The sequence below is a fragment of the Gigantopelta aegis genome, chromosome 4 (assembly GCF_016097555.1).
Source record: "Gigantopelta aegis isolate Gae_Host chromosome 4, Gae_host_genome, whole genome shotgun sequence".
Classification (NCBI taxonomy): Eukaryota; Metazoa; Mollusca; class Gastropoda; order Neomphalida; family Peltospiridae; genus Gigantopelta; species Gigantopelta aegis.
In genome coordinates this window covers 73,244,601-73,267,475 of record NC_054702.1, presented here as the reverse complement: position 1 = coordinate 73,267,475, position 22,875 = coordinate 73,244,601, and the positions used below count along the sequence as shown (strand labels likewise).

The 22,875-nt window shown below is 37.3% G+C and overlaps 1 protein-coding gene across 1 annotated transcript in view; it reads left to right on the top strand.

Annotated features, from left to right (window-relative positions):
* The window catches only part of LOC121371070 (gamma-aminobutyric acid type B receptor subunit 2-like), a 30,670-nt gene that overhangs the window by 6,452 nt on the left and 1,343 nt on the right, over window positions 1–22,875 (top strand). The window contains exons 2-9 of the mRNA XM_041496700.1: window positions 325–480; window positions 10,269–10,352; window positions 14,612–14,759; window positions 15,272–15,389; window positions 16,561–16,671; window positions 17,483–17,605; window positions 19,768–19,917; window positions 21,594–21,782. Of these exons, the coding sequence (XP_041352634.1) occupies window positions 325–480; window positions 10,269–10,352; window positions 14,612–14,759; window positions 15,272–15,389; window positions 16,561–16,671; window positions 17,483–17,605; window positions 19,768–19,917; window positions 21,594–21,782 (1,079 nt within the window). The remainder of the gene's footprint in view (window positions 1–324; window positions 481–10,268; window positions 10,353–14,611; window positions 14,760–15,271; window positions 15,390–16,560; window positions 16,672–17,482; window positions 17,606–19,767; window positions 19,918–21,593; window positions 21,783–22,875) is intronic.

Below are 22,875 nucleotides of genomic sequence, written 5' to 3'. Positions count from 1 at the left end.
TGATTTTAGGTGGCAAACATTTTACAGCACGCCAAGTCCATTTTATCGAGAGAAGAAAAAAGGTTTTGCCCCCTAGGTAACTGATGAGATACCTCAAAATACATACAGTCCTACTGGTAATAACAAAACCAGACAAAACACACTACTTTGTGACTTGCATACATTCCATAAAAATGGTGTTATAATTATCCTTTTTTATTATTATTCTGTTTTTGCTGACACCATCTTTGCTGAGTTAGTGATCACAGAGTGTATCATAAAATGTCTGTGCGCATGCGTGCGTTCGTATAGAATAATGCTAATACTGCACTCTTTATCTTGTAGAACATAGACTTGAAGATTTCTCCTACAGTAATACGTATATAGGCGAACTAATCAAGAACAACACAAGCAAGGTTAACTTCAGATCCATTTCCAATCGGGTGGTATTTGATAAAAATGGTGATGTCATTAGACCCATGAGGATTCTGCAAATGCAAGGTACATCGTTTATACAGAGGAGATGTTAAAACATGTATAATCCGTTTTATCATATTTTTAAATATCAGATTGCTTGACTTTTAATACCACACTTAAGTATTAATATATTAGTATCAGTTCCTAAGATAGTTGAACTATATATACAGAACTTCGCATACGTCGTTTTCGTTTCCTATTTATTGCACGAGTTTATTTTGCGCAAGAATATATTCCACGAGACTGCGTAACATCGAGTGGTATGTTATTGTGTAAAATAAACGAGTGCCATAAATAGGAAGCGAAAACAATGTATGTGAAGTTCTGTATTTATTACATACCTTCTTTTATGCTTTACAAAAGTTGTTTAAATTAACGTCATAACAACACTTTCTTAAATCTATGATTAATACTCTTTTTATGGATTTACGTAACGTTAAGAATCATACTCTGCGGCAGTCTTGTGTAATGTTTCAAATAACAATTAATTGAATCATACATACCCACTAAAAATATATAAATTACATTTGAATATAGTTGTAAATGTTCCACTATGACAATAATATAACTTTTCGCTAGTTGTCATTTTCACGAAACGAATGAACTCCCCATGTTAGTATCTGACTGAATGAAAGTGATGTCAAATACTAATATGGGCAGTTCACTCGATTCGTAAAAATTATATCTAGTAAAAGCTTGTATACAATAGTATTCTATATTTATTATCCACAATCAAATAATGTAAAACCTCGGGACAGTTACTTCCAGTGTTATTCAACTAGACCAGGGAAGAAGATGTCATTTAGCAATTAATACGCATCCGATAATGGTGAAAAGTACTTCGATTATAAATATTGCTTTAAATGACTTTATATAAACAAGTAATTATTGTTCGAAATGTTACATTAACATTCAGAGAACTGGCCATACATAGACTTAAGCAGTGTATCATCGTACACAGGATATTGCGAGCTCCAAAACGAGAGAAAGGTGCAGATTTATGTTGACCAATGTTATGCTATTACTAGCTAGATAATTTGCTAATAAAATCCATTCGTCAGAAGGCCATTTGAAATTATATATCATAAGTAATACACAAATTATAACGATTGCTCATCTTCACTTTCATAATTCCCCGACAAAAAGGTCAATTTACTAAATTATCGTAGTGACATCAATCCCAAAGGTTAGGGGAAGCTTAGGAGAGTTGGGCCACTTTTTACATTTTAAAATATTGCACTCTCTGTATCCATGGCCGATTACTGCTTCACGTGGTTGTGATATATACAGATATTAACATACCTGTACCAGCTGTTCCGCATGCATGTCAACCTGTAGAAGGAGCAGGTGATTTTCCAAAGGGTGTAATTTTTGGCCCAACTCTCCTTGGGGGTGGTGATAGTTGGGTCATGTCCAAGGAGAGTTGGGCCACACAAGGGAGACTTGAGACAGAACATGTACAGACTGCAACAACTATCCAGTGAAGGAAAATGGTCACAATTTATTTCCAAACTTATAAAATGATCCTTTAAACAATATTTAACTAGCATAGGGCATTCAGACCCCAAACAGAAGCTTAAAAACAGAATTATGAAAATCACAACCATCCCACGACTACTAGTCGTCAGAATCACTTTCCTCTGATGAAGTTGATGGAGTTGGGCATTTCCTTGCCTTACTTTTGAACAACCTCTTTTTTGCTCTAAGTTTGACTGGATGTTTTGACTTTCGGTTTTTAGTCTGATTGGCAGCTAGAGTCTCAGCTATACGGACTGGATGTATTGGTTAAAATCTTTGTATCCCCTCTCTTGCGACCTCTGTTGGTGACTTTTTATGGTCCAGCTTTTGGTAGAGGAACAATATCAGCAGGTGATACATAGGTGTTACTTGTCCATGCCTGGGAAGCTGGTGATTCTGTGGAACTTGGCTCTGGCTGGGAAGCTGGTGTTTCTGTGGAATTTGGCCCTGGCAAAGAAGCTGGTGTTCCTGTGGAACTTGGCCATGGTGGGGAAGCCGGTGGTTCTGTGGAACTTAACCCTGGCTGGGAAGCCGATGGTTCTGTGGAACTTGACCCTGGCTGGGAAGCCAATGGAACTGTGGAACTTGGCCCTGGTTGGGAAGCTGATGTTTCTTTGGAGCGAGGCCCTGGCTGCGAAGCCGGTGGTTCTGTGGAATTTGGCCCTGGTTGGGAAGCTGATGTTTCTGTGGAATTTGGTGTTTGCTGGGAAGCTGGTGGTTCTGTAAAACTTGGCCCTGGCTGGGAAGCTGGTGTTCCTGTTGAACTTAGCGCTTGCTGGGAAGCTGGTGGTTCTGTGGAACTTGGACCGGCATTGGGAGTTTCAGTGTTTTGTTCAGCAGGTTCAACATTTCTCTCTAATTCCTGTGGAAGATCTCGATCTGTTACTGTGGCTGGCGCAAAGTTGGTTTCACTGAACATATCCCGGTTGTAGAGGTAAATTCCATTGGCCCTTATTCACAAAAAGAACACAAGCGTTTGCAAGCACGCTAACACCACGCAACCGGTCCCTGTCGTCTCACGAAGACCGCGCATTTTAGCGGGTACGCACATAGTCACGCTATTTCGTGCTTTTTTTCGTAAACTACAATAGGTCCCGCAAAGATCACGCAATCGAGAAATCTGGCTTTGTTAAATGAACATGTTCAACAAAACTTACGAAAAAAATAGTGTTTTACACAACAGATTGATACCAAAGAGTTAAATATATATATATCCAGGGCGGATCTAGGATTTTCGGGGAGGGGGTTAACACATGAGATTCAGCACTGTGTGTGCATTGTAAGATACGGCGGTTGGTTGACGGGGCAGGGGGTAGTAGAAAGGACACACCTCGTCCAGTAATTAAGAAATACGAAGTTACACGTAAAATTTTAATATTAAACGTGTTCCTTTTTTACTTACAATAAGTATTTGACGTGCCTATATCCAATTAACGTTCACACAGTCTGTCAATTTGGGGCTTGACATGTTTTGGTGGGTTTAAAAGATCTTTTGTTGAGAAAGAAAAGCCTAAATTGCAAATGAAGGATTTTAGAGATTTCCTGGGATGTTCGAAACCTGGGCAAACCAATAAATAATGTTTGACATCTTTAGTTTAACCACACTGAGGGCAACTGGGTGTTAGAGAGCACGTTCTTTCTATATAATATATTTATTATTGATGTTTAACTTTAGCCGTGATGTATGGTTTCTAACGCTGTGTAACTGTGTGTTTTAAAGACATGTATTTTTCGAACTGGGGTGTCGTTAAACATTCATTCATTCATTCATTCATTCATTTAAAGACATGTTTTCTTCACTAAACTTATGTACTATTTAAACTTTTATTTTGAAGTTTTCAGTTCATTCAGACAAATTAAAAAGTTGAATGTTTACTTTTAAAAAGTTCTACCAGTCATATTTTTTAAAATGCGATCCCCTAAAAGCATATCTAAAATGCTACGTCAGAAATCAAAATCGAAGACCCTTTCCATACAGATGGTGACCATATAGTGCGTGACGTCGCAGGGTGTAGTCTCCTAATCAATGAAATAGCAAGCTATTCGAAACGTGTGTTTCAAAGGCAACAATCAAACGACCGAGAGAAGGCATGCCTCCTTACTCCAAGTTGTAATATATTTTCATATATACATTTACTGACAAATGGACTGGTTACAATAATAAGTAATCTTATTACAAGTGTTTTTAAACAAGTTAAAATTGTTTTCACTCTGTATCTTAAAGCTCTAGTGTTGACAGTTTAACGTGCCCCCATTTTTCAGATATTTTTCTTTATATTTGCTTTATAATAGTATAAAAGTGTGTAAATATAAAAGTGTGCCCCCCCCCCCCCCCCCACACACACACACACATTTTGGCACCTTCCTACGCTCGTAATAAAATAGAAGAACAGACCTGCATGACGTGGATGAAAGACTAAATTTGATAAACTTAAAGGAGAATGTTTTATTCAATAAAGTTGGAATTAATTTCATATTGAAAATCAAAACAATTACGTTTGCCCTGAAATAATCGTATTTTTTTGTAAATCATACATTTTCTTATAAATGTATTATAAAGGAAACAAATAATGTGTATAAAAACGAAAACAATATAATAAAATGTACATTGAAATAGCATACATTTTGCTGTGTAGTAATTAGCATTCATTATCAGCATACACATCTTTGTTTACATGCTGTGATATGTTTCTTTACTGATCACAGTCTGGGTGCAGTAATTTCGTTTTCGTAAACATGCATCTAACGGCATCTTAACATGTAGTCTCTGCAGTACAACCAACACTTCACATGTTGATTACACGTGTGTATGTCCTTCACAATTAAATTAAGCTGAGACCCGTGTATGCCCTTTACAATTAAGTCCAAACTTTGATTTTAACGTCTTTGCCACGCAAGTAGCTCGCTTTAGGATTTTGTCACACTCTATCCCTTGATCTGTTGTAGGAGCACTTGTTATTTGCAACATCCACTTCAGTAATTCTGACAATACAAAGTGATGAGATTGTTACGTTATCTACATGACAATATTATACATATATATCAGTTAGCACATACCGCATTGTTTGAAACTATAATATAATGCAGTTCATATAACAAACGAATATACACTTCACCATGTATAAACAAAGGCTTATTCGAGAGATTAACATTAAAAGAAGCCAAATCTACCTCGTTTTTTAAAAGCAAGACGCAGTACACCCTCGTTTCAATTAACAGTACACTGCTAGACAATATAATTGCAACATGTGGTAGGCCTACACCGTTGTTTAATGTTTTCGACAAATATTTATAAAACTGCAAAATAGTATAACTTACACAATATATTTAATATAATTTAAGGGTCATTTACATGCAACGTTTGACATCCATGTCAAAATAATTCTAGCAAACGTGATAGATTTTTTTTTATTTGAAGATCTATCATTTCATATGGCTTTCCGATGAAATAATTGTATTGGCAGATTATCTAGCAAGTATCCTCATAATACTGTGCAATATAAATTTGCACCAGATCAAAGAAAGTGGCAAATAACTTACCCCAGTGCGTTGGTATTTTGTCTTTCTCTCGCTCTCTGTTTCCATTATACCGAGGGTGCCTAATCTTCTGGTGGAGTTATTTTTGCAATTTGAGGTAATCTTGACATTCAAATCCAAAATGGCCATTGTCCACCATATTGATAATTTAAAAAACAGCTGAACTCTTTAAATATTTAGGCTAAATCATAAATGAAGTGTCTATTTGCACAACATTGGAATGTATATTTAGGTGAGTTTATTTTTGCAATATCTAGTCACCTTGATCTTCAAATTCAAGATGGCCGTTGTTCATCGTATTTTAAACATGCTGGAGTCCTTGAACTAACTGGTTTAGAATAATAATAAAGTATCTATTTACATTAAACAAGGGAAAGAAAGAAAGAAATGTTTTATTTAACGACGCACTCAACACATTTTATTTACGGTTATATGGCGTCAGACATATGGTTAAGGACTACACAGATTTTGAGCAGAAACCCGCTGTCGCCACTTCTGGGGCTACTCTTTCCGATTAGCAGCAAGGGATCTTTTATTTGCGCTTCCCACAGGCAGGATAGCACAAACCATGGCCTTTGTTGAACCAGTTATGGATCACTGGTCGGTGCAAGTGGTTTACACCTACCCATTGAGCCTTGCGGAGCACTCACCCAGGGTTTGGAGTCGGTATCTGGATTACAAAATTCCATGCCTCGACTGGGATCCGAACCCAGTACCTACCAGCCTGTTGACCGGTGGCCTCACCACGACGCCACCGAGGCCATTCATAATAATTTTTGTGATATCATTTTTGCAATTTGAGGTCGTTTTGACTTTGGGATATAATATGGAGGGCGTGGCAGCTGTATTGGATCGTTAAATAGCGCAATATATTTCAGAAAAATTTATGTACGCTAGAACTGCAAATTAAATGAACAAAGGTTCGTAGTGTACGATTGGTCATAATTGAGACATGCTCTGTTTTACAAAATTGAACTCCATTCGTCATAACCATAATCAGACTCGGACAAATAAAATGCTGATGTTGTGATGCACCATCTGTGTTATCATCTGTGTATTGGGCGTTCCACAATTAGGGTTCATGCGAGTACTGGGCAAATGTTGTAGACGGTACAGCATTTCCATTGACCACGTTCCAGTCAAGATCAACAAAAAGGGATTTGTGACAAAGAAATGGCAGAGCTGGTGATGTAACTGGCAGAGAGAGTCGCTGTTTGATGGGATATATTAATTGTTCCTTTGTTATTCTTTTGATACCACATTTTAGCCTGGGCTTTTGCAAGATTTGAGCTCTTTATTTCATCACACACAAATGTTTTAAGGGCATTCATTAATTTAGTGGATATAGGAAGTTATGAAACAAAGTGGCGTAGGAGAGTTAGACCTTCCATACTCACACTGCACTTCTCAAATGTAGTCCATTCGCCATGAACCAGAGTTATTACTATGGCATTCAGTAATGTTATGTTTTAATCAATAGGATGGTCGCCTTTCTCTCGGCCAAAGAGGTCAAAACTGTTGTATGCATGGACTACTCATCTTATTCTCTATCGGTCCCTCCTATACAAATGTTCTGACAGAAAATGATGTTCAATCACTGCAGCATTTCGTTACGCTGATGTAGATACATCTTTATCACTATATACATACAACTCCGCACCAGTAGTCATCGACACTAAGGATACGTTTATGTCAAAGTATGATCAGACAGTCCGTGCATCATGTCATACCTTTATGTACAATATCTAATTGTTTTTTCTTTTGTTTCTTTTATATATTTTTTTGTACACTTCATGACTGGATCTGATACTGTGTCTAAAGGAAAGGTCCTAACATATGGACATCACTTTGTAATGAAATAATGACCCCAGTTATCACCATGCACTATAATTAAATTTCCATTACATTCATTACAATCTAACGTCATCCCATTGGTCCAGACGTAGCAACGGGACTTTATTCATTTATTGATGAACGAAAAAAAAAACGTCATCAGGGAACGTCATATTTGATGACGTCATTTTATATGGGCAAGTTGTCTTATTGAGCGTTATTGTTTATGGACCAAACATAGTTCAATATAAAGTATGAAGTTTTAGTGTTATTCTTAGCAAGTATGATTCTAATTTAATTATAAGTAGTGCCTGTTATTTCTTTTACGTTCATCTGGGCATGAACAAAAACAAATCATCTGCAAACTTATGTGAGAACGGCTTCGCCGATTCACACAGTTTGCGGTTGATTTTTTTTTTTTTTTTATAAAAGAAATAACAGACAATCCTTAAATAGCATACATATTGACTGGATCTGTTAGTAACTTTCATATCATAGCAAAGGGGCTATATACGAGAAATATACTATAGAAAAAAAAAGTCGTCTATACACTTTATGGCAATATGATTGGTCCAGGGTGCTTACTTTTTTCCCTTCATATCTCGATGAACCGAAAAAATTTAAGCCACGCCTTCTAAGGGTCCTATGGGCAACCTAGGGAGACACCTCATCATCCGCAGGTCTTCACTACGAGATACTCTCGGCCTACTAAAAATCCAAACTCATACGTAGCTCCCTACCTTTTATTTTTAGAACGACCATCAAAATTGCCCCAAACTTCTTTCATTAAAAGAAAGGAAATGGTTTATTTAACGACGCACTTACTTCCTTCATTAGAATGCGCACCATTTCCCTTTGGCTTAATCCTACGGGACATTACAAATTACATAGCACCATACCACCTCCCGCCTGTTACAAACTACGATTGGACTGCTGGTGCTCCCTTGTACCTGCCAATGCAGGCCGAGGTCGGTACTTGTGCCCAGGACAGGCGTGCGCTACAACAGCTTGCTCTGAATGTGCACGCTGAACAATTTGGAATTGTTATATATATATATAACAATTATGTATATACATATATATATATATATATATATATATATATATATATATATATATATGTATGTATATATATATATATATATATATATATATGTATATGTGTATATGTATATGTATATGTATATGTATATGTATATGTATATATGTGTACTCTTCAAAAAAAGAAACGCAAAAGGGTAGAAATGGGTTATAACTCCGATTTTATGTTTCCTACCGGTTCATGCTTTGTGAATATAAGGTCATTGCATGTCCCAAACACATTCACACGGTTACATTCGATAAAACGCAGCTACTGTACAATAAAGTTCCAAAAAATGTGAGTATTCGCAAAAACGCAGCCACGTGCAAACCATGTCACCACTGTACATGCGTTGTCTGCACGTGCAACATGAACACCGACAGTATAAAAGTGCAGGGTGTTCGCTTGCCCGGCCTCTGTATCTGGCCGACAGTTGACAATCCAGGACATGCCACGTCTCAGTGAACCGCAGAGAAACAATGCCATCGGCCGACTAGACGCAGGCGAATCCAGAACGGCCGTTGCCAGGGCATTCCATGTGTCCCCAAGCACCATCTCCAGACTGTGGGACCGTTACCAGCAACATGGATCAACACGTGACCTCCCTAGATCCGGTCGACCACGGGTCACTACCCCCGGGCAGGACCGCTACATCCGGGTACGCCACCTTCGGGAACGATTGACTACTGCCACCTCCACAGCCGCAGCAATACCAGGTTTGCGCAGGATATCCGACCAGACCGTACGGAACCGCCTACGTGAGGTAGGAATTCGTGCCAGACGTCCAGTTCGAGGTGTCATCTTAACACCACAACACCGTCGACTCCGACTGCAGTGGTGCCAGATTCATCGACAATGGCCTCAACTGCGATGGAGACAGGTGTGGTTCAGTGACGAGTCACGATTTCTGCTCCGACGTCATGATGGAAGATGTCGCGTGTATAGGCGTCGTGGTGAACGTTATGCGGCAAACTGCGTGCAGGAAGTGGACAGATTCGGCGGGGGTAGTGTCATGGTGTGGGCAGCCATCTCACACACTGGCAGAACTGACCTGGTCCACGTGCAGGGCAACCTGAATGCACAGGGCTACATTGACCAGATCCTCCGGCCACACATCGTTCCAGTTATGGCCAACGCCAACGCAGTGTTCCAACATGACAACGCCAGGCCTCACACAGCACGTCTCACAACGGCTTTCCTACAGAACAACAACATTAATGTCCTTCCTTGGCCATCGATATCACCGGATTTGAACCCAATTGAGCATCTATGGGACGAGTTGGACCGACGCCTCCGACAGCGACAACCACAGCCCCAGACCCTGCCCGAGCTGGCAGCAGCCTTGCAGGCCGAGTGGGCCACCATCCCCCGGGACGTCATCCGTACTCTGGTTGCTTCAATGGGCAGGCGGTGCCAGGCAGTAATCAACACACGCGGAGGCCACACCCGGTATTGACTCCAGATGACCTTGACCTTGGTGGTGTGTCCTATCACTTATTCACAATGGACTAGAGTGAATTGTGAACAATCCTGCAACATTTGGTAATTATCGGACTCACCATTCAATAATTAAATCAATTCTCCAAATGTTACGACAATGTGGTTTTGCGTTTCTTCTTTTGAAGAGTATATATATATATATATATATATATATATATATATATATATATATATATATATATATATATTATATTTATATTTTATATTTAATTTAATTTTGCAATACTAACGTCTACGCCACAATTGGTAGACCATTCAAGTACTGAATGCAAATTTTCACCAGTGCAAATACAGTGGTTTAAAACGTTTACATTCTTGATGTACTCATTTACATCTTTTACAGATGGGTACCTGGTGCCGGTAGGCTGGTACAATAAAATCCACACTGGTGAAAAGACACAATGGGGCACTTTTAAGTGGCCAAGCAGTAAGTGCATTTTTTCTTCTTTTCTAAACGCACATACCTCTGAGAAGTAACGGTTATAGATATGAGTTTTTGTCTATTTTAAGGGTGTATCCTTATTTTCATGTTACAGACTCATTGTTTCGCTCTATTATAACTTTATCCACATCATTTTCTAGTTTTTAAGTTTTACCAATTGAAATTAGGGTTTGCGACTGTAAGATCATTCTTGTGATTTTTATTCAGTCTTATATTAAATTACGTTTTTGACATGCTGTTATGATCAAAACCATTTGTCCAAGACATGCTGCCATGATCAAAACCATTTGTCCAAGACATGTAAGTAATTAATGCGTGGAGAAGAGAACGACCTTGCGCCTCAATTCTGAGCTGTATAAATATTCCGTATTGGATTGGGGTACTGGGGTACAAAGCAGCACTTATCTGCTTTCAATCAGTCCATTGATGAATTAACCACTGCACCACCAGTGGTGAGATTATTAAGTGTACGTGGAATACACGTGTACGTCGGTTCCTCCCCTACCTACTATACACCCTAAAGCTAATAGATAGGACTAGCCTACTGCGATGACTGAGCATGGGTTCTTTAGGTAGCAATATGCCAAATAGCGTCTTGACGGTCAAAGTACGTAACCTTTCATGATTCAATAAATAAATGTCGTTTCATCTGTCCAGGCCTAAAAGAAATATGTTTTTCTAGGCACCCGAAAAAAAAATATATTAGCGTAGAAAAGAAGCCGACCGTAACCGTTCTTGTTTCTTTAATTCCTTTATATTATTAAATTATAATTATATTTGGACCCGTAGCTACGGGTAAGTGTAAAGATTCTTTGGGTTGGGGGTTTTGTGTTTTTGTTTTTTGCGTTTTTGTTTTTGTGTCTTTAAGTCGACCTATCCTACCTAATTTTCACCACGTTTCCGGAAACAGAATATTCTTTATAGGCCCCAGTAAATTTCTGTAATTTAATTTGAACTAATATTAATCTACCAGCTACCAGCTGCCGGAAATACTTAATCGTAGCCAGCAGGATGTAACATCTCGCGAAATGCGATTTTAAGCTACGCCCTTTTTCATAAGCCACGCCCCATGTCAGAAACGAGTCTGATGTGTTTCCGCGGGAAATAAACATAAATATGAACGAGTAGGCCTATTTCCCAAGTAAATTATGTCAAATATAGATCTGTGTTATTGTAACGAGCATTTAATACAATATTAAGTAATACAAATCAGTTTTATAACTGAGCGTTTTACAATGTTTTTTTGTTTTTTTCTTCTAATCTGTACTTCCGATGTTTTGACGTACCTAGTACCTACGTAGTCCAATACACCTGCCGTCAACTCAGCAACTGCGTTTATGACAGATGTATCGGACTACAAACAACACTGTATAGTTAATCGTTTGTAAACGTGACACAATATTAATAATACGTGAATAATATAATAATAATATATCGCATAGTGGGGGGGGGGGGGGGGTTGGGGGGGTTAACGTCTGTATCAGATATGTAAACATGTAAACATGAATATGAGTATATGTAAAAATGAATATATAATCGTGGGTTAATTCATTATCTACAAGTACCACCTACAGGTAAGGTGAGGGTTAAATGACCTAACAACTGACCTAACAATGTGGTACATGATATTTGGCTAATGTCAGGGCTTTAGATTGCACCAAAGCTGCACATGTACTATATATGCTGGGGTAGATTTTGCAAAAATGATAAACTTCAAATTTCAATTTTATCAGGGTAGATTTTCTATTTTATATGTAATGTTAATTTCAGCTAAATAAATGCCTTCTTATGCAGACACTGAAAATTAAATATGAATATGATGGAGTAATCCATTATCTATATGATCAGGATATATTTACAATTTGTTATTTGTCATTTTCATTTTTTACTTTTGTAAAAGTGGGGCGGGATATATAGCCCAGTGGATTAAGCATTCACTTGATGTGAGGTAAGTCTGGGATCAATCGCTCTCGGTGGATCCATTGGGCTATTTCTCGTTCCAGCCAGTGCTCCACAACTGGTGTAACAAAGGCCGTGGTATGTACTATCCTGTCTGTGGGATGGTGCATATAAAAGATCCCTTTCTGTCTGACTCCATATAGCCAGAAATAAAAATGTGTTGAGTGCATCGTTAAATAAAACATTTCCTTCCAGGTATGTGAATAACCTTACTGTATGTTTCCTATCCGTGCTAGGAATAGTTGTAGGAAAATGAGACACTTAAGAATTTAATAGGCTGGATTTTAGAGTACCTTAACCACCGACAGTACAAGATCATCCACTGAGGGTACATTTTTCTTAATATGGTATATTAATTTATGTATTTGTTAGCTATTGTATATTTCAGCTAAGTAAACACTTTATGTAGACACTAATAATTAAATATGTATATCCATTATCTAACTAATAAGGGTAGATTTTCAAATTTTAACAAGTTATTATTTTGTTCTATTTTTATTATTACTATTTTTTAATATTTGTGAATAACCGTACTTTATTTTACTGTTAGTACTAGGGATAGTTCTAGGAAAATGAGACACTTAAGATTTCAATAGGGTGGATTTTATGGTACCGAACTACCGAGGGTACAAGATCATCTACCGAAGGTACTTTTCCCAAAATATGGTATATTAGTTTACTTATTTGTTAGCTAATATATATTATAATCCATTATCTAAATGATCAGGGTAGGTTTCCAAATTATAAGAAATTATTATTATTATTATTATTATTATTATTATTATTTTAAATATATGTGAATAACCTTACTGTATGTTTACTATCAGTGCTAGGGATAGTTTTAGGAAATTGAGACACTTAAGATTTCAATAGGGTGGATTTTAAAGTACCTAACTACCGACGGTACAATATCATCCAGCAAGTGTAGGCCTACTTTTTCCTTAATATAGTATATTAATTTATGTATTTGTTAGCTATTGATTTCTCGTTCCAGCACGACTGGCATATCAAAGGCTGTGGTATGTACTACCCTGTCTGTGATGGTGCATATAAAAGATCCCTTGCTGCTAATAAAAAAGAGTAGCCCATGAAGTGGCGACAGTGGGTTTCCTCTCTATATGTATCTGTGTGGTCCTTAACCATATGTCTGATGCCATATAACCGTAAATAAAATGTGTTGAGTGCATCGTTAAATAAAATATTTGCTTTCTTTGTTAGCTATTGTATATTTTATCTAAGTAAACACCTTCTTATGTAGACACTAATAATTAAATATGTATATGGTGGATTAATCCAATATCCAAATGATAAGGGTAGATTTCCAAATTATAAGAAATTACTATTTTTTTTTTTATTTTTTTTGTTGTTGTTTGTTTGTTTATTTGTTTATGAAATTAAGTTGTACAGACGTGCATTACAATTTTGACGTTTAAATAACCGTAACAACTGGTGTAAAATTCATCAAAATATCGGCGGGATTATCCCACAGAAGAAGAGTAGGAAAACAACAAAGACGACATTGATATACGCTACATAACATTCAATTACACAATTATTAACCACACTGTATATTATTAAATACTTGTTACATTAATATCTACAGTCGGAATAATTTATATATATACACCAGGACATTACTCGATGTCGATCAACCGTTTGCTCATGAATATTCAGTAGACTCTCACTGGCTGACGACTCTCAGTGTCTACGATTTAGTCTCTCCCTACCAGCTGCTAGCAGTTAACGCCGCAGATTTTTTCCCCTGATTTACTTTAAAGACTGAAGAGTTGCATTAATTTATATACCCATGCAGGCGCGTGTGCAGGGAGAGGGTTTTGGGGATCGGAACCCCTCCATGCTCAAGCAAATTTTCTTTTTTCTGAGGGCTATCAACTGAAAACATTTGAGGTCGACCTATGTTGATTTTTACACTGTACTTTTCAGTTGAGAGCACTCCCTAAAATTAGTAGTCACATGACCCTCTCGATATTGTTGTATTGTTCACAGAATATATTATGACATAGAAATTGTGTTGAACTGCATGTAGTAATTAATGGTGGTGTGTAACCTTTAGATGCTTGGTTCACATCCCGGTACCCAGAATTGGTACTGACGGCTCAGTGACGTGGTCTAAAGCGACTACACAGTCTTCTCTCGCCCTAAACACTAACCTTTAAACCTACTGTCATTGACAGACAACCCAGATGGTTAATGTGTGTACCCAACACAGTGTAGTAGGTATGGGAAGGAATTGCCATGGATACTTTTTCTCCATTACTTTTCAGAGTTGGTGCCAAAAGATTCCATGCAATTACGCAGCACACATGTTTGTGTGTCCACATGGCTGTACGTGATAATGTGCACGGTCGCTTCAATGGGAATACTGATGGCGGTTTTGTTTCTCTACTTCAATATCAAATTTCACGCAGAAAGGTGAGTAGCTCGGCTGACCTCTAGTCCTATATTATTTAAGGATGATAAGGCTAAAGGACACTCGAGCAACAAGGTGCGATGTTCGCCACTACATTTGTGTAAAAGTTACCTTTTAATAAATTAACACTAACACTGTGTGTCAATGTCGAGTTTAAAATGTGTTTAAACTAGCCAATTGTACCTGTGGCTTGAGTCTATTTTAAAGCTTTTTATTTCTTTTTTTTTTTTTTCTTCTTTTTTTTTCTTCTTTTTCCCCTGTGTATTAGCTTTATGTTTGTTCATTTGCTTTTTTATTTATTTGTTATTATAATGTTTTTTTACGTATGTATTAGTGTCAATACATGCATGTTTTAAACGTCTTACATAAATAGGTGTCGTATGATTTGTTTTGTATCTTATGGACAATATAAACGAAACCAAACCCGATTACCAGCTGGAGTTTAAACAAAATGTAAATGTGTTTAGCATTTTTTGTTCTTGTTGATTTTTATTGTGGTGGGATTTTTTTACAGAATCATTAAAATGTCGTCCCCATGGATCAACAATGTCATCCTAGTGGGCTGCATTATTTTGTACATGTTTGTATATGTTTCCGGATTGGATAACTCGAAGTTCTCATCTGTTTGTCAGGTATGGTCACCAGGATTTTATATTCACGGGGGGAGGGGGGGGGGGGGGAGAGAGACCACAGTATGTATTTTGTATACAAGTATGATTTTATAAAATGTTTTTTGGGGTTTTTTTTTTTAATTTTAAGTGTGGGGAGCATGTCCCCCGTGGCCCCTCCTTGCCTACGCCCCTGGATATGATCAGTGTTAAATGCTAGATTTTTTTAACGACCCCACTAGATCACATTGATTAATTAATCATCAGCGACTGGATGTCAAATATTTGGCAATTGCTACACGTAGTCATCAGTTGAAACCCGCTACATTTTTCCTAATGCAGCAAGGGATCTTTTATATGCACTTTCTCACAGACAGGAAAACATCACGGCCTTTGACCAGTTTTGGTGCACTGGTTGGAACGAGAAAAAAAATCCGTTGAATGGATCCACTGAGGTGTTTCGATCCTGCGACGCAAGCACCTCATGCGAGCGCTCAATCGACTAAGTTAAATCCCGCCACATTAACTTTATACATATCGTGGAGTGATTCTGCTTAGTCGGTAGAGCACTCGCCCATAAAAGATCACTTGCTATTAATGAAAAAAAAAAGGTAGCGTGTTTGCTCTATGTCCACATGTCACAATTACCAAATGTTAGACACCCATTGAATAGCCGATTTTTAATACATAAATGTGCTTTAATGGTGTCGTTAAACAAAACACTTTTCTTGAATACACGTATACATACTTAATGCTACAGACACACACACACACACACACACACACACGGAGGGAGAGAGAGAGAGAGAGAGAGAGAGAGAGAGAGAGAGAGAGAGAGAGAGAGAGAGAGAGAGAGAGAGAGAGAGAGAGAGAGAGAGAGAGAGAGAGTTAGTCAGTTAGTCAGTCAGTCACAAACGTGTACTCAGTGCAACCTACAATGTTTAACGTGGATCTAACATTTAATATAAGAATCGCCTGTTAAATAGTGTTGTATCTCGATAACATACACAGATAATCACGGTATTTCATCAGGAAATTTCGCCAAATTATTTGAAAAAAGGAAAACCTATAGCCATTTTCCAACAAAATATCAATTATTACACAATTGTTTTTCGCCAAATTAAAATAAAATCTTCCATTGTTCTTGGAATTTGCAATCGAGCTAGATTGGATGTGTATTTGGGTTTACTTGCAGGCTTCAGTTTTTTTTATCGTCGTGGGATTCTCGCTGGCGTTCGGTGCATTGTTTGCAAAGACGTGGCGGGTACACGTCATCTACACGGCTAGTCTGAAGATGAAGAAACGGGTAATTAAAACAGTTAAAAGTTTGGCTTGGTTAAGAACTCCACTAGATCATCGACTATTGGATGCCAAACATTTGATATTTCTGGCATATAGTCTTAGAGGAAATTCGCTATATGTTTTCATTAAATCTTCCCAGGGGATCTTTTATGTGCACCTTCCAAAACAGGACATCACATACCACAGCCTTTGATATACCAGTCGGGATGCACTGGCGAACAATAGTACAATTGGCCCACTGACTGGGATCGATCCTGGACCGACCGCGCATCAGGCGAGCGCTTCATCACTGGGCTACGTCCCGCCATAAACGGGTAATATTACATAACGTAGTGATCGATTCCTTGTTATAGTGATATTCGTTATATTGTTTTCGCTCTTTCGCACAGAATTCTCTTACGTTAATACGCTTGTCTTTATTACATTGAATTTGACAGGCAATAGCCGATACATGTTGGTTTTTTCTTCTTCTTCTTGTTCTTTTGATGCTGGGGTGTCGTTAAACATTCATTCATTCATTCATTTTACAGTAGCTCGGTTTTTAAAACTCATGTCTTTGATCAGTTTAACACATTTATTAACCAAATGTAATAAGAACAGTGTTCATAAAGCGTTTCTACACAGGTTCCGGTCATTGTTAGTTTCAAACAGACCGCCCCAACTATAACCTTCGCGATATGACGAAAATGAATGATCCCTCAATAGTTGTGCAGGGCCCCCTTTTATGAAGCGATTTGAACGCTAAAATTACCATTGGATCATTATTTTTGGTTCTGTGGGTACTCCAACGTTTTAATTGCATTTTGTTTACCTAGGCACCCAAGGATAAAGATTTGTTTATTAAAATCGGTGTGCTGACAGCTATTAATGCGAGCATCATGGTGTTTTGGACAGTGTTCGATCCCCTTGTATCTACAGAAGTTTATCTAAGGAACTTGGTAAGACATATTATGTTTAAGACTATTAGAGAAACCGACACATGTAATGGGTGGTAGGGTTGCAATAATGTTTTATAACATGCAAATTAATAATTTGAAATTGTTATTTTAGTTTGTTTAGGCCTACTCAGATTTCCGAGTTTATAACGAATTGGTGTAATTAATATTTTTGTGTATGGCCTGCTTCTTATTATGTTTTTTTATACTAAGTGTTTCTGACATTGTTTTATAGTAAAATTAAACAAAAAGAGGAAAAACGTTCTTATAATTATAAATGTATTAAAATATTAAATTGATTACAAAGGAATATATAATTTATTATAGAATATAACGGTGAAGCAGTAACTTTAAATAAAATCACTTTCCTGACTAAAAATCAACTTACATCACAGCAGAATAGACATTCCAATGGAACTGTGATCTTACTGGCCACTCCGATTTTAAATCTCTCTGTAGCTCTGATCAAAGTTAGTATCATTGCATGTGCAGATCACTACATTCGACATCAGTCCAGGGGCGGGATGTAGCCCAGCGGTAAAGTGCTCGCTTGATGCACGGTTAGTTTGGGATCGATCCTCATCGGTGGGCCCATTGGGCTACTTCTCGTTCCAGCCAGTGCACCACGACTGGTATATCAAAGGCCGTGGTATTGTTTATCCTGTCTGTGGAATGGTGCATATAAAGGATCCCTTGCTACTAATGGAAAACAAATATAGCAGGTTTCCTCTCTAAATTACCAAATATATGGCATCCAATACCCGATGATTAATAAATCAATGTGCTCTGGTGGTGTCGTTAAACAAAACAAACTTTAACATCAGTGCACCACGGACATCAAACTGACAGTATCTTTAACGGACTTGGAGTGTCTTTTCGGAAGGTCACTTGGACGTGGCATGCTATTGGCTCATTATCGTACCAGCCAGTGCTCCAGGACTGGTATATCAAAAGCCGTGGTATGTGCTATCCTGTCTGTGGAATGGTGCATATAAAAGATCCATTACTGCTAATCGAAAAGAGTAGCCCATGAAGTGGTGACATCGGGTTTCCTCTCTCAATATATATGTGGTCCTTAACCATGTGTCTGACGCCATATAACCGTAAATAAAATGTGTTGAGTGCGTCGTTAAATAAAAATATTTCCTTTTGCTAGTGGCCCATGTCAGATCTTCTGAAAGAGATATGGCGAAGTAGTGATAAAACCCGAATTTAATTATTGTCCAAACCAAATTGTTAACAACTACAAAACATTACTCTCCTACCTTTAATTGCCGTTAGATTTCCTCCAAAGTTTGTCCAGACACAAATCACACACAAACCACTACGCATATACAGATTCCACACATGAGACTGCCATGTTGCTTGTTTCTGGAATACTCTTCAAGAGGGGTGAAAGCCTCCAAAGTATGTGACACAATTAATATGAAATCAATGATCTCTAGTAGTATCATTAAAAAAAATTAATAATAATAAAAAATAATAACAAATAATATGACGTCATCACGTTTGCTTTTATATCGTAACATGTTACAACGTTGTTAGATTAAGTCCCATCCTTTGGCCCCTCTTGAAGAATATTCCATAAAAAGTCAAAATGGCAGCTGGCACAAAATTACATGCTTTTTGCCCTATGCGCTCTCAGCGAAGTCGATATAGGTGACATAGTTATCATCTGGTATGTGAAATCTGTGTCATTGTAATGGTTTTCTCAAGATTTTTGTCTGGACAAACTTTGGAGGAAATCTAACGGCAATTAAAGGTAGGAGAGTAATTTTTCGTAGTTGTTAACAATTTGGTTCGGACAATAGATTGTATAAATAACAATGTTGAGCGACTACACAAATTGCCCTAATCATATTTGGAATTAAGCAAAAAACACAACAAAGGTGTAAACTACAATTAATTCAGGGCGTCTCAATCATTCAGACTTGGACGTATAGGCCAATTGTTCTGGACCATCTTACCTTGATTACATATTTATTCCAAAGATATTGCAACCTGGAGGTATTGGGGGAGGTATTGGGGGAGGGGGGGGGACTGAAAGAGGGATGAAGAGAGAGCGATGGGGCAATTACGTTGCTACCATGTCTGTATGATATATGGTTCTACATGTATATTGTTTTGCAGTTGTTTTTTTGTTGGGGGTTTTTTTTTTTTTGTAGAAGACTGAAGAACCACACAATGATAGAGTGGTGGTTCCTGTAACATGGCACTGCACGTCCAGATACCATATATACTTTTACGGCGTACTTCTTGGCATTCAAGGCATCCTACTTTTACTTGGCGTCTTCTTAGCTTTTACCACCAGAAAGGTAGCCCCTGGTAGAGCACGTTTTCCTGCAATTAACTGTTGCATACTTTATTATATATACTCTAGAGGCATAACTAATGCGATAATATTTCACTGAATATTTTCTTATAGAAATGTCATAGCATGTGTATTAAGCATACGGACAAATGACATATAGGTAACACAGTAAGTAAAAGATAATTTTGATAAAATCGGGGGGGGGGGGGGGGGTGAAATAAAATGCGTTTAAAGCAAAAACCATAAATTGGTATGTATTGCATTACAGCAATACATATGAAAATCATTTTGCACCTGCGTTGCCTGCACTGATCTTCCTATAAAAGCAACCGTTTCTGTCGTTTTCTTTCCTTTTTTACAATATGACATGATATGTAATGCTGAAAAAAACAGTTTTATTGCGAAAAAAACCCTTAAAAAAAAACGTTTTGTTGTATTTTATTTGAGAAGCATTTTATTCAATTTGTTCTGATTTGAACAAAATTCTCTTTACTGTTGATACCAAAAGCATGTGTCCACATGCTTTATATGTCATTTCTAAAACACAATATCAGTGCGCAATAACCTATTGCGTTATTTATGCCTCGTAGTATAGTTGCTTTAGAAATCAATAAATTACTGAAATAGGACTATTTATTAAAGGGACATTCCTGAGTTTACAACCATTTAAAATATCAGTGTCAGTATTTACAAGGTGTTTGTTGTTGTCCTAATGCTTGTAGTAGTCCAGACTGGATTTTACCTCCCAATAATTTCGTATATATCATGAATTAAAGTAAAAACTGAGTGCTACGAAAATTTGTATACAGCCGCAATAACATTCGATATAAAGATACTGGTATTCTAAACAAGAACATGTATTTAGTATGAAATAATAATCGCCAACAAGGCTCTGTTATCGCAAACATCTTACAATGGTTGCAAACTCAGGACAGTCCCTTTAAGAGGAATTTATGGAATTTTCAAACCTTTGGGCACAATCCGTCGAGTTACTTGCTCTGCTCACGACGTGGTAGTGGGTGTGAAACTAATGCATTGCCATTGTATATTTACAAGGAGTCTTTAATATGCATTCGACCAAAGCAATTATAGCATATATATAATTAATACCTAAGCCTTATATAGCACTCTATATAGACGTCACGATCGTGAAACACTAGTTAAACAAATTAATTGAGATACTGAGATAATTGATTTCGACGTCAGACAGACATACTAACACAGCTAAAACGCCTTAAAGAAATATACTAATGCACTAGAGTAGTAAGTAATTGCATTTATGTTGTTGTTTTGTTCTGATTAATTTATGTAGGGGGCAGGCTGATTTATGCTCAAATTAAACGAAAATGACTTAAAATGGAAAACAACGTTTATTCTGATTAGCATTACTGCCAAACAATTGTATAGGGTTGCAAACGAATCGCAACGCATTTTAACATGAATCAAAACTATATTGTGAGTAGAATAATGAAAATACATGGTGAAAAGGTTTCAGGCCAGCTCATTTTGCTCGAATGTCTGCATTTTCCCCGAATTTGAAGATATGCCCCAGCACTTACTGCCTCCCCGACCCCACATGCTGGTGGATGGTAGTGGTCTGTGGTGTTACTAGTGCTTGTATTACTTCTTACAGTCAAACTGTTCTTGCTTTTTGATACAAGTTTTATCTGTGTTATGTAGGTGACCATATTAGAACTGAATGATTCCAAATACATTGGAATGTGCATCTACAACGTCATTGTGCTAGCTTCAGTGGGGCTGCCAGTGGCGCTGATTCTGAAAGGCAGCGTTAACGTGACATACGGTCTTCTGTCCAGCCTCATCATTGCTGGCACTACCGCTACTCAGTGTCTTATATTTATTCCAAAGGTAAGAGACAGAGAATAATCTTTGACAGTGACTGTGATATCGTATTCACACACACACACACACACACATACACACACACACACACCACAAAACAACAAACACACACACACATCACTGACAGGATATTGTACTTTTAAACAGGATCCTGTTAGAATATGTAAAAGTTATATATGTATTTATAAGCTAGATGTCTTAAAACAACACGTGTCCCCCATCGGGCCCAACACAATTTCATATATCCTAAGTTCAAAGTATTCAATTATTTTATTGCATGTAAGGCCATGAGCCCATATATACAACAACTTATATGTTGCTATTTTGGGATCAGGGGCCTAATTCACAAAGCTCTCTTAGGCTCTGCTAGACAACACTGCGACATAGCAAAGTTGCGAGAGTTTAGCGAATGTTGTTCAAACGATTTGGAAACAACACAAAATAGAAGCATTTATTATTACATGCATTGGCGACACTCAAAATCAAATCGTTTGTTATGAATGTTACGTTTAGACCCTTTACTAGTTAGGAAACATTTCCCAGCAGAAGTCACCGAATCATTAAATATCTGAACTGATAATCAACATCAACATCAATTATTGAAATATCATTACCTAAAAGAAAACTATTTTCAATATTATCAATATGTTCCAAATATGGAATATATGGCCTTACATACAATAAAAGAATTGAATACGCAAGTTCAAGGGTCATAACTCTCTCTCTCTCTCTCTCTCTCTATATATATATATATATATATATATATATATATATATATAAACAAAAACGCTGTTAATGTGTGTGTGATCCCTTATTCCTTTCCATCGGTATATATACTTCATGTATGTTAAACATACAGGCCTGTTACGAATATAAAAGGAGAATAGAAGCAAGGTATCTGTTATATAGTTATCCCATCGAGTGTACAGTACATATCATGGCCTTTGATCTACCAGCTATACTAATCACCTACATTCTAGTACTATGTTACATTTATTGATGATGACTACGATGATGTATTCAAAATCAGAATGTACTTTTTTAATACTGCCATGCCAGTTTGTTTTGTCCGTGAATACGAGGTATTAAATAGTGAAAA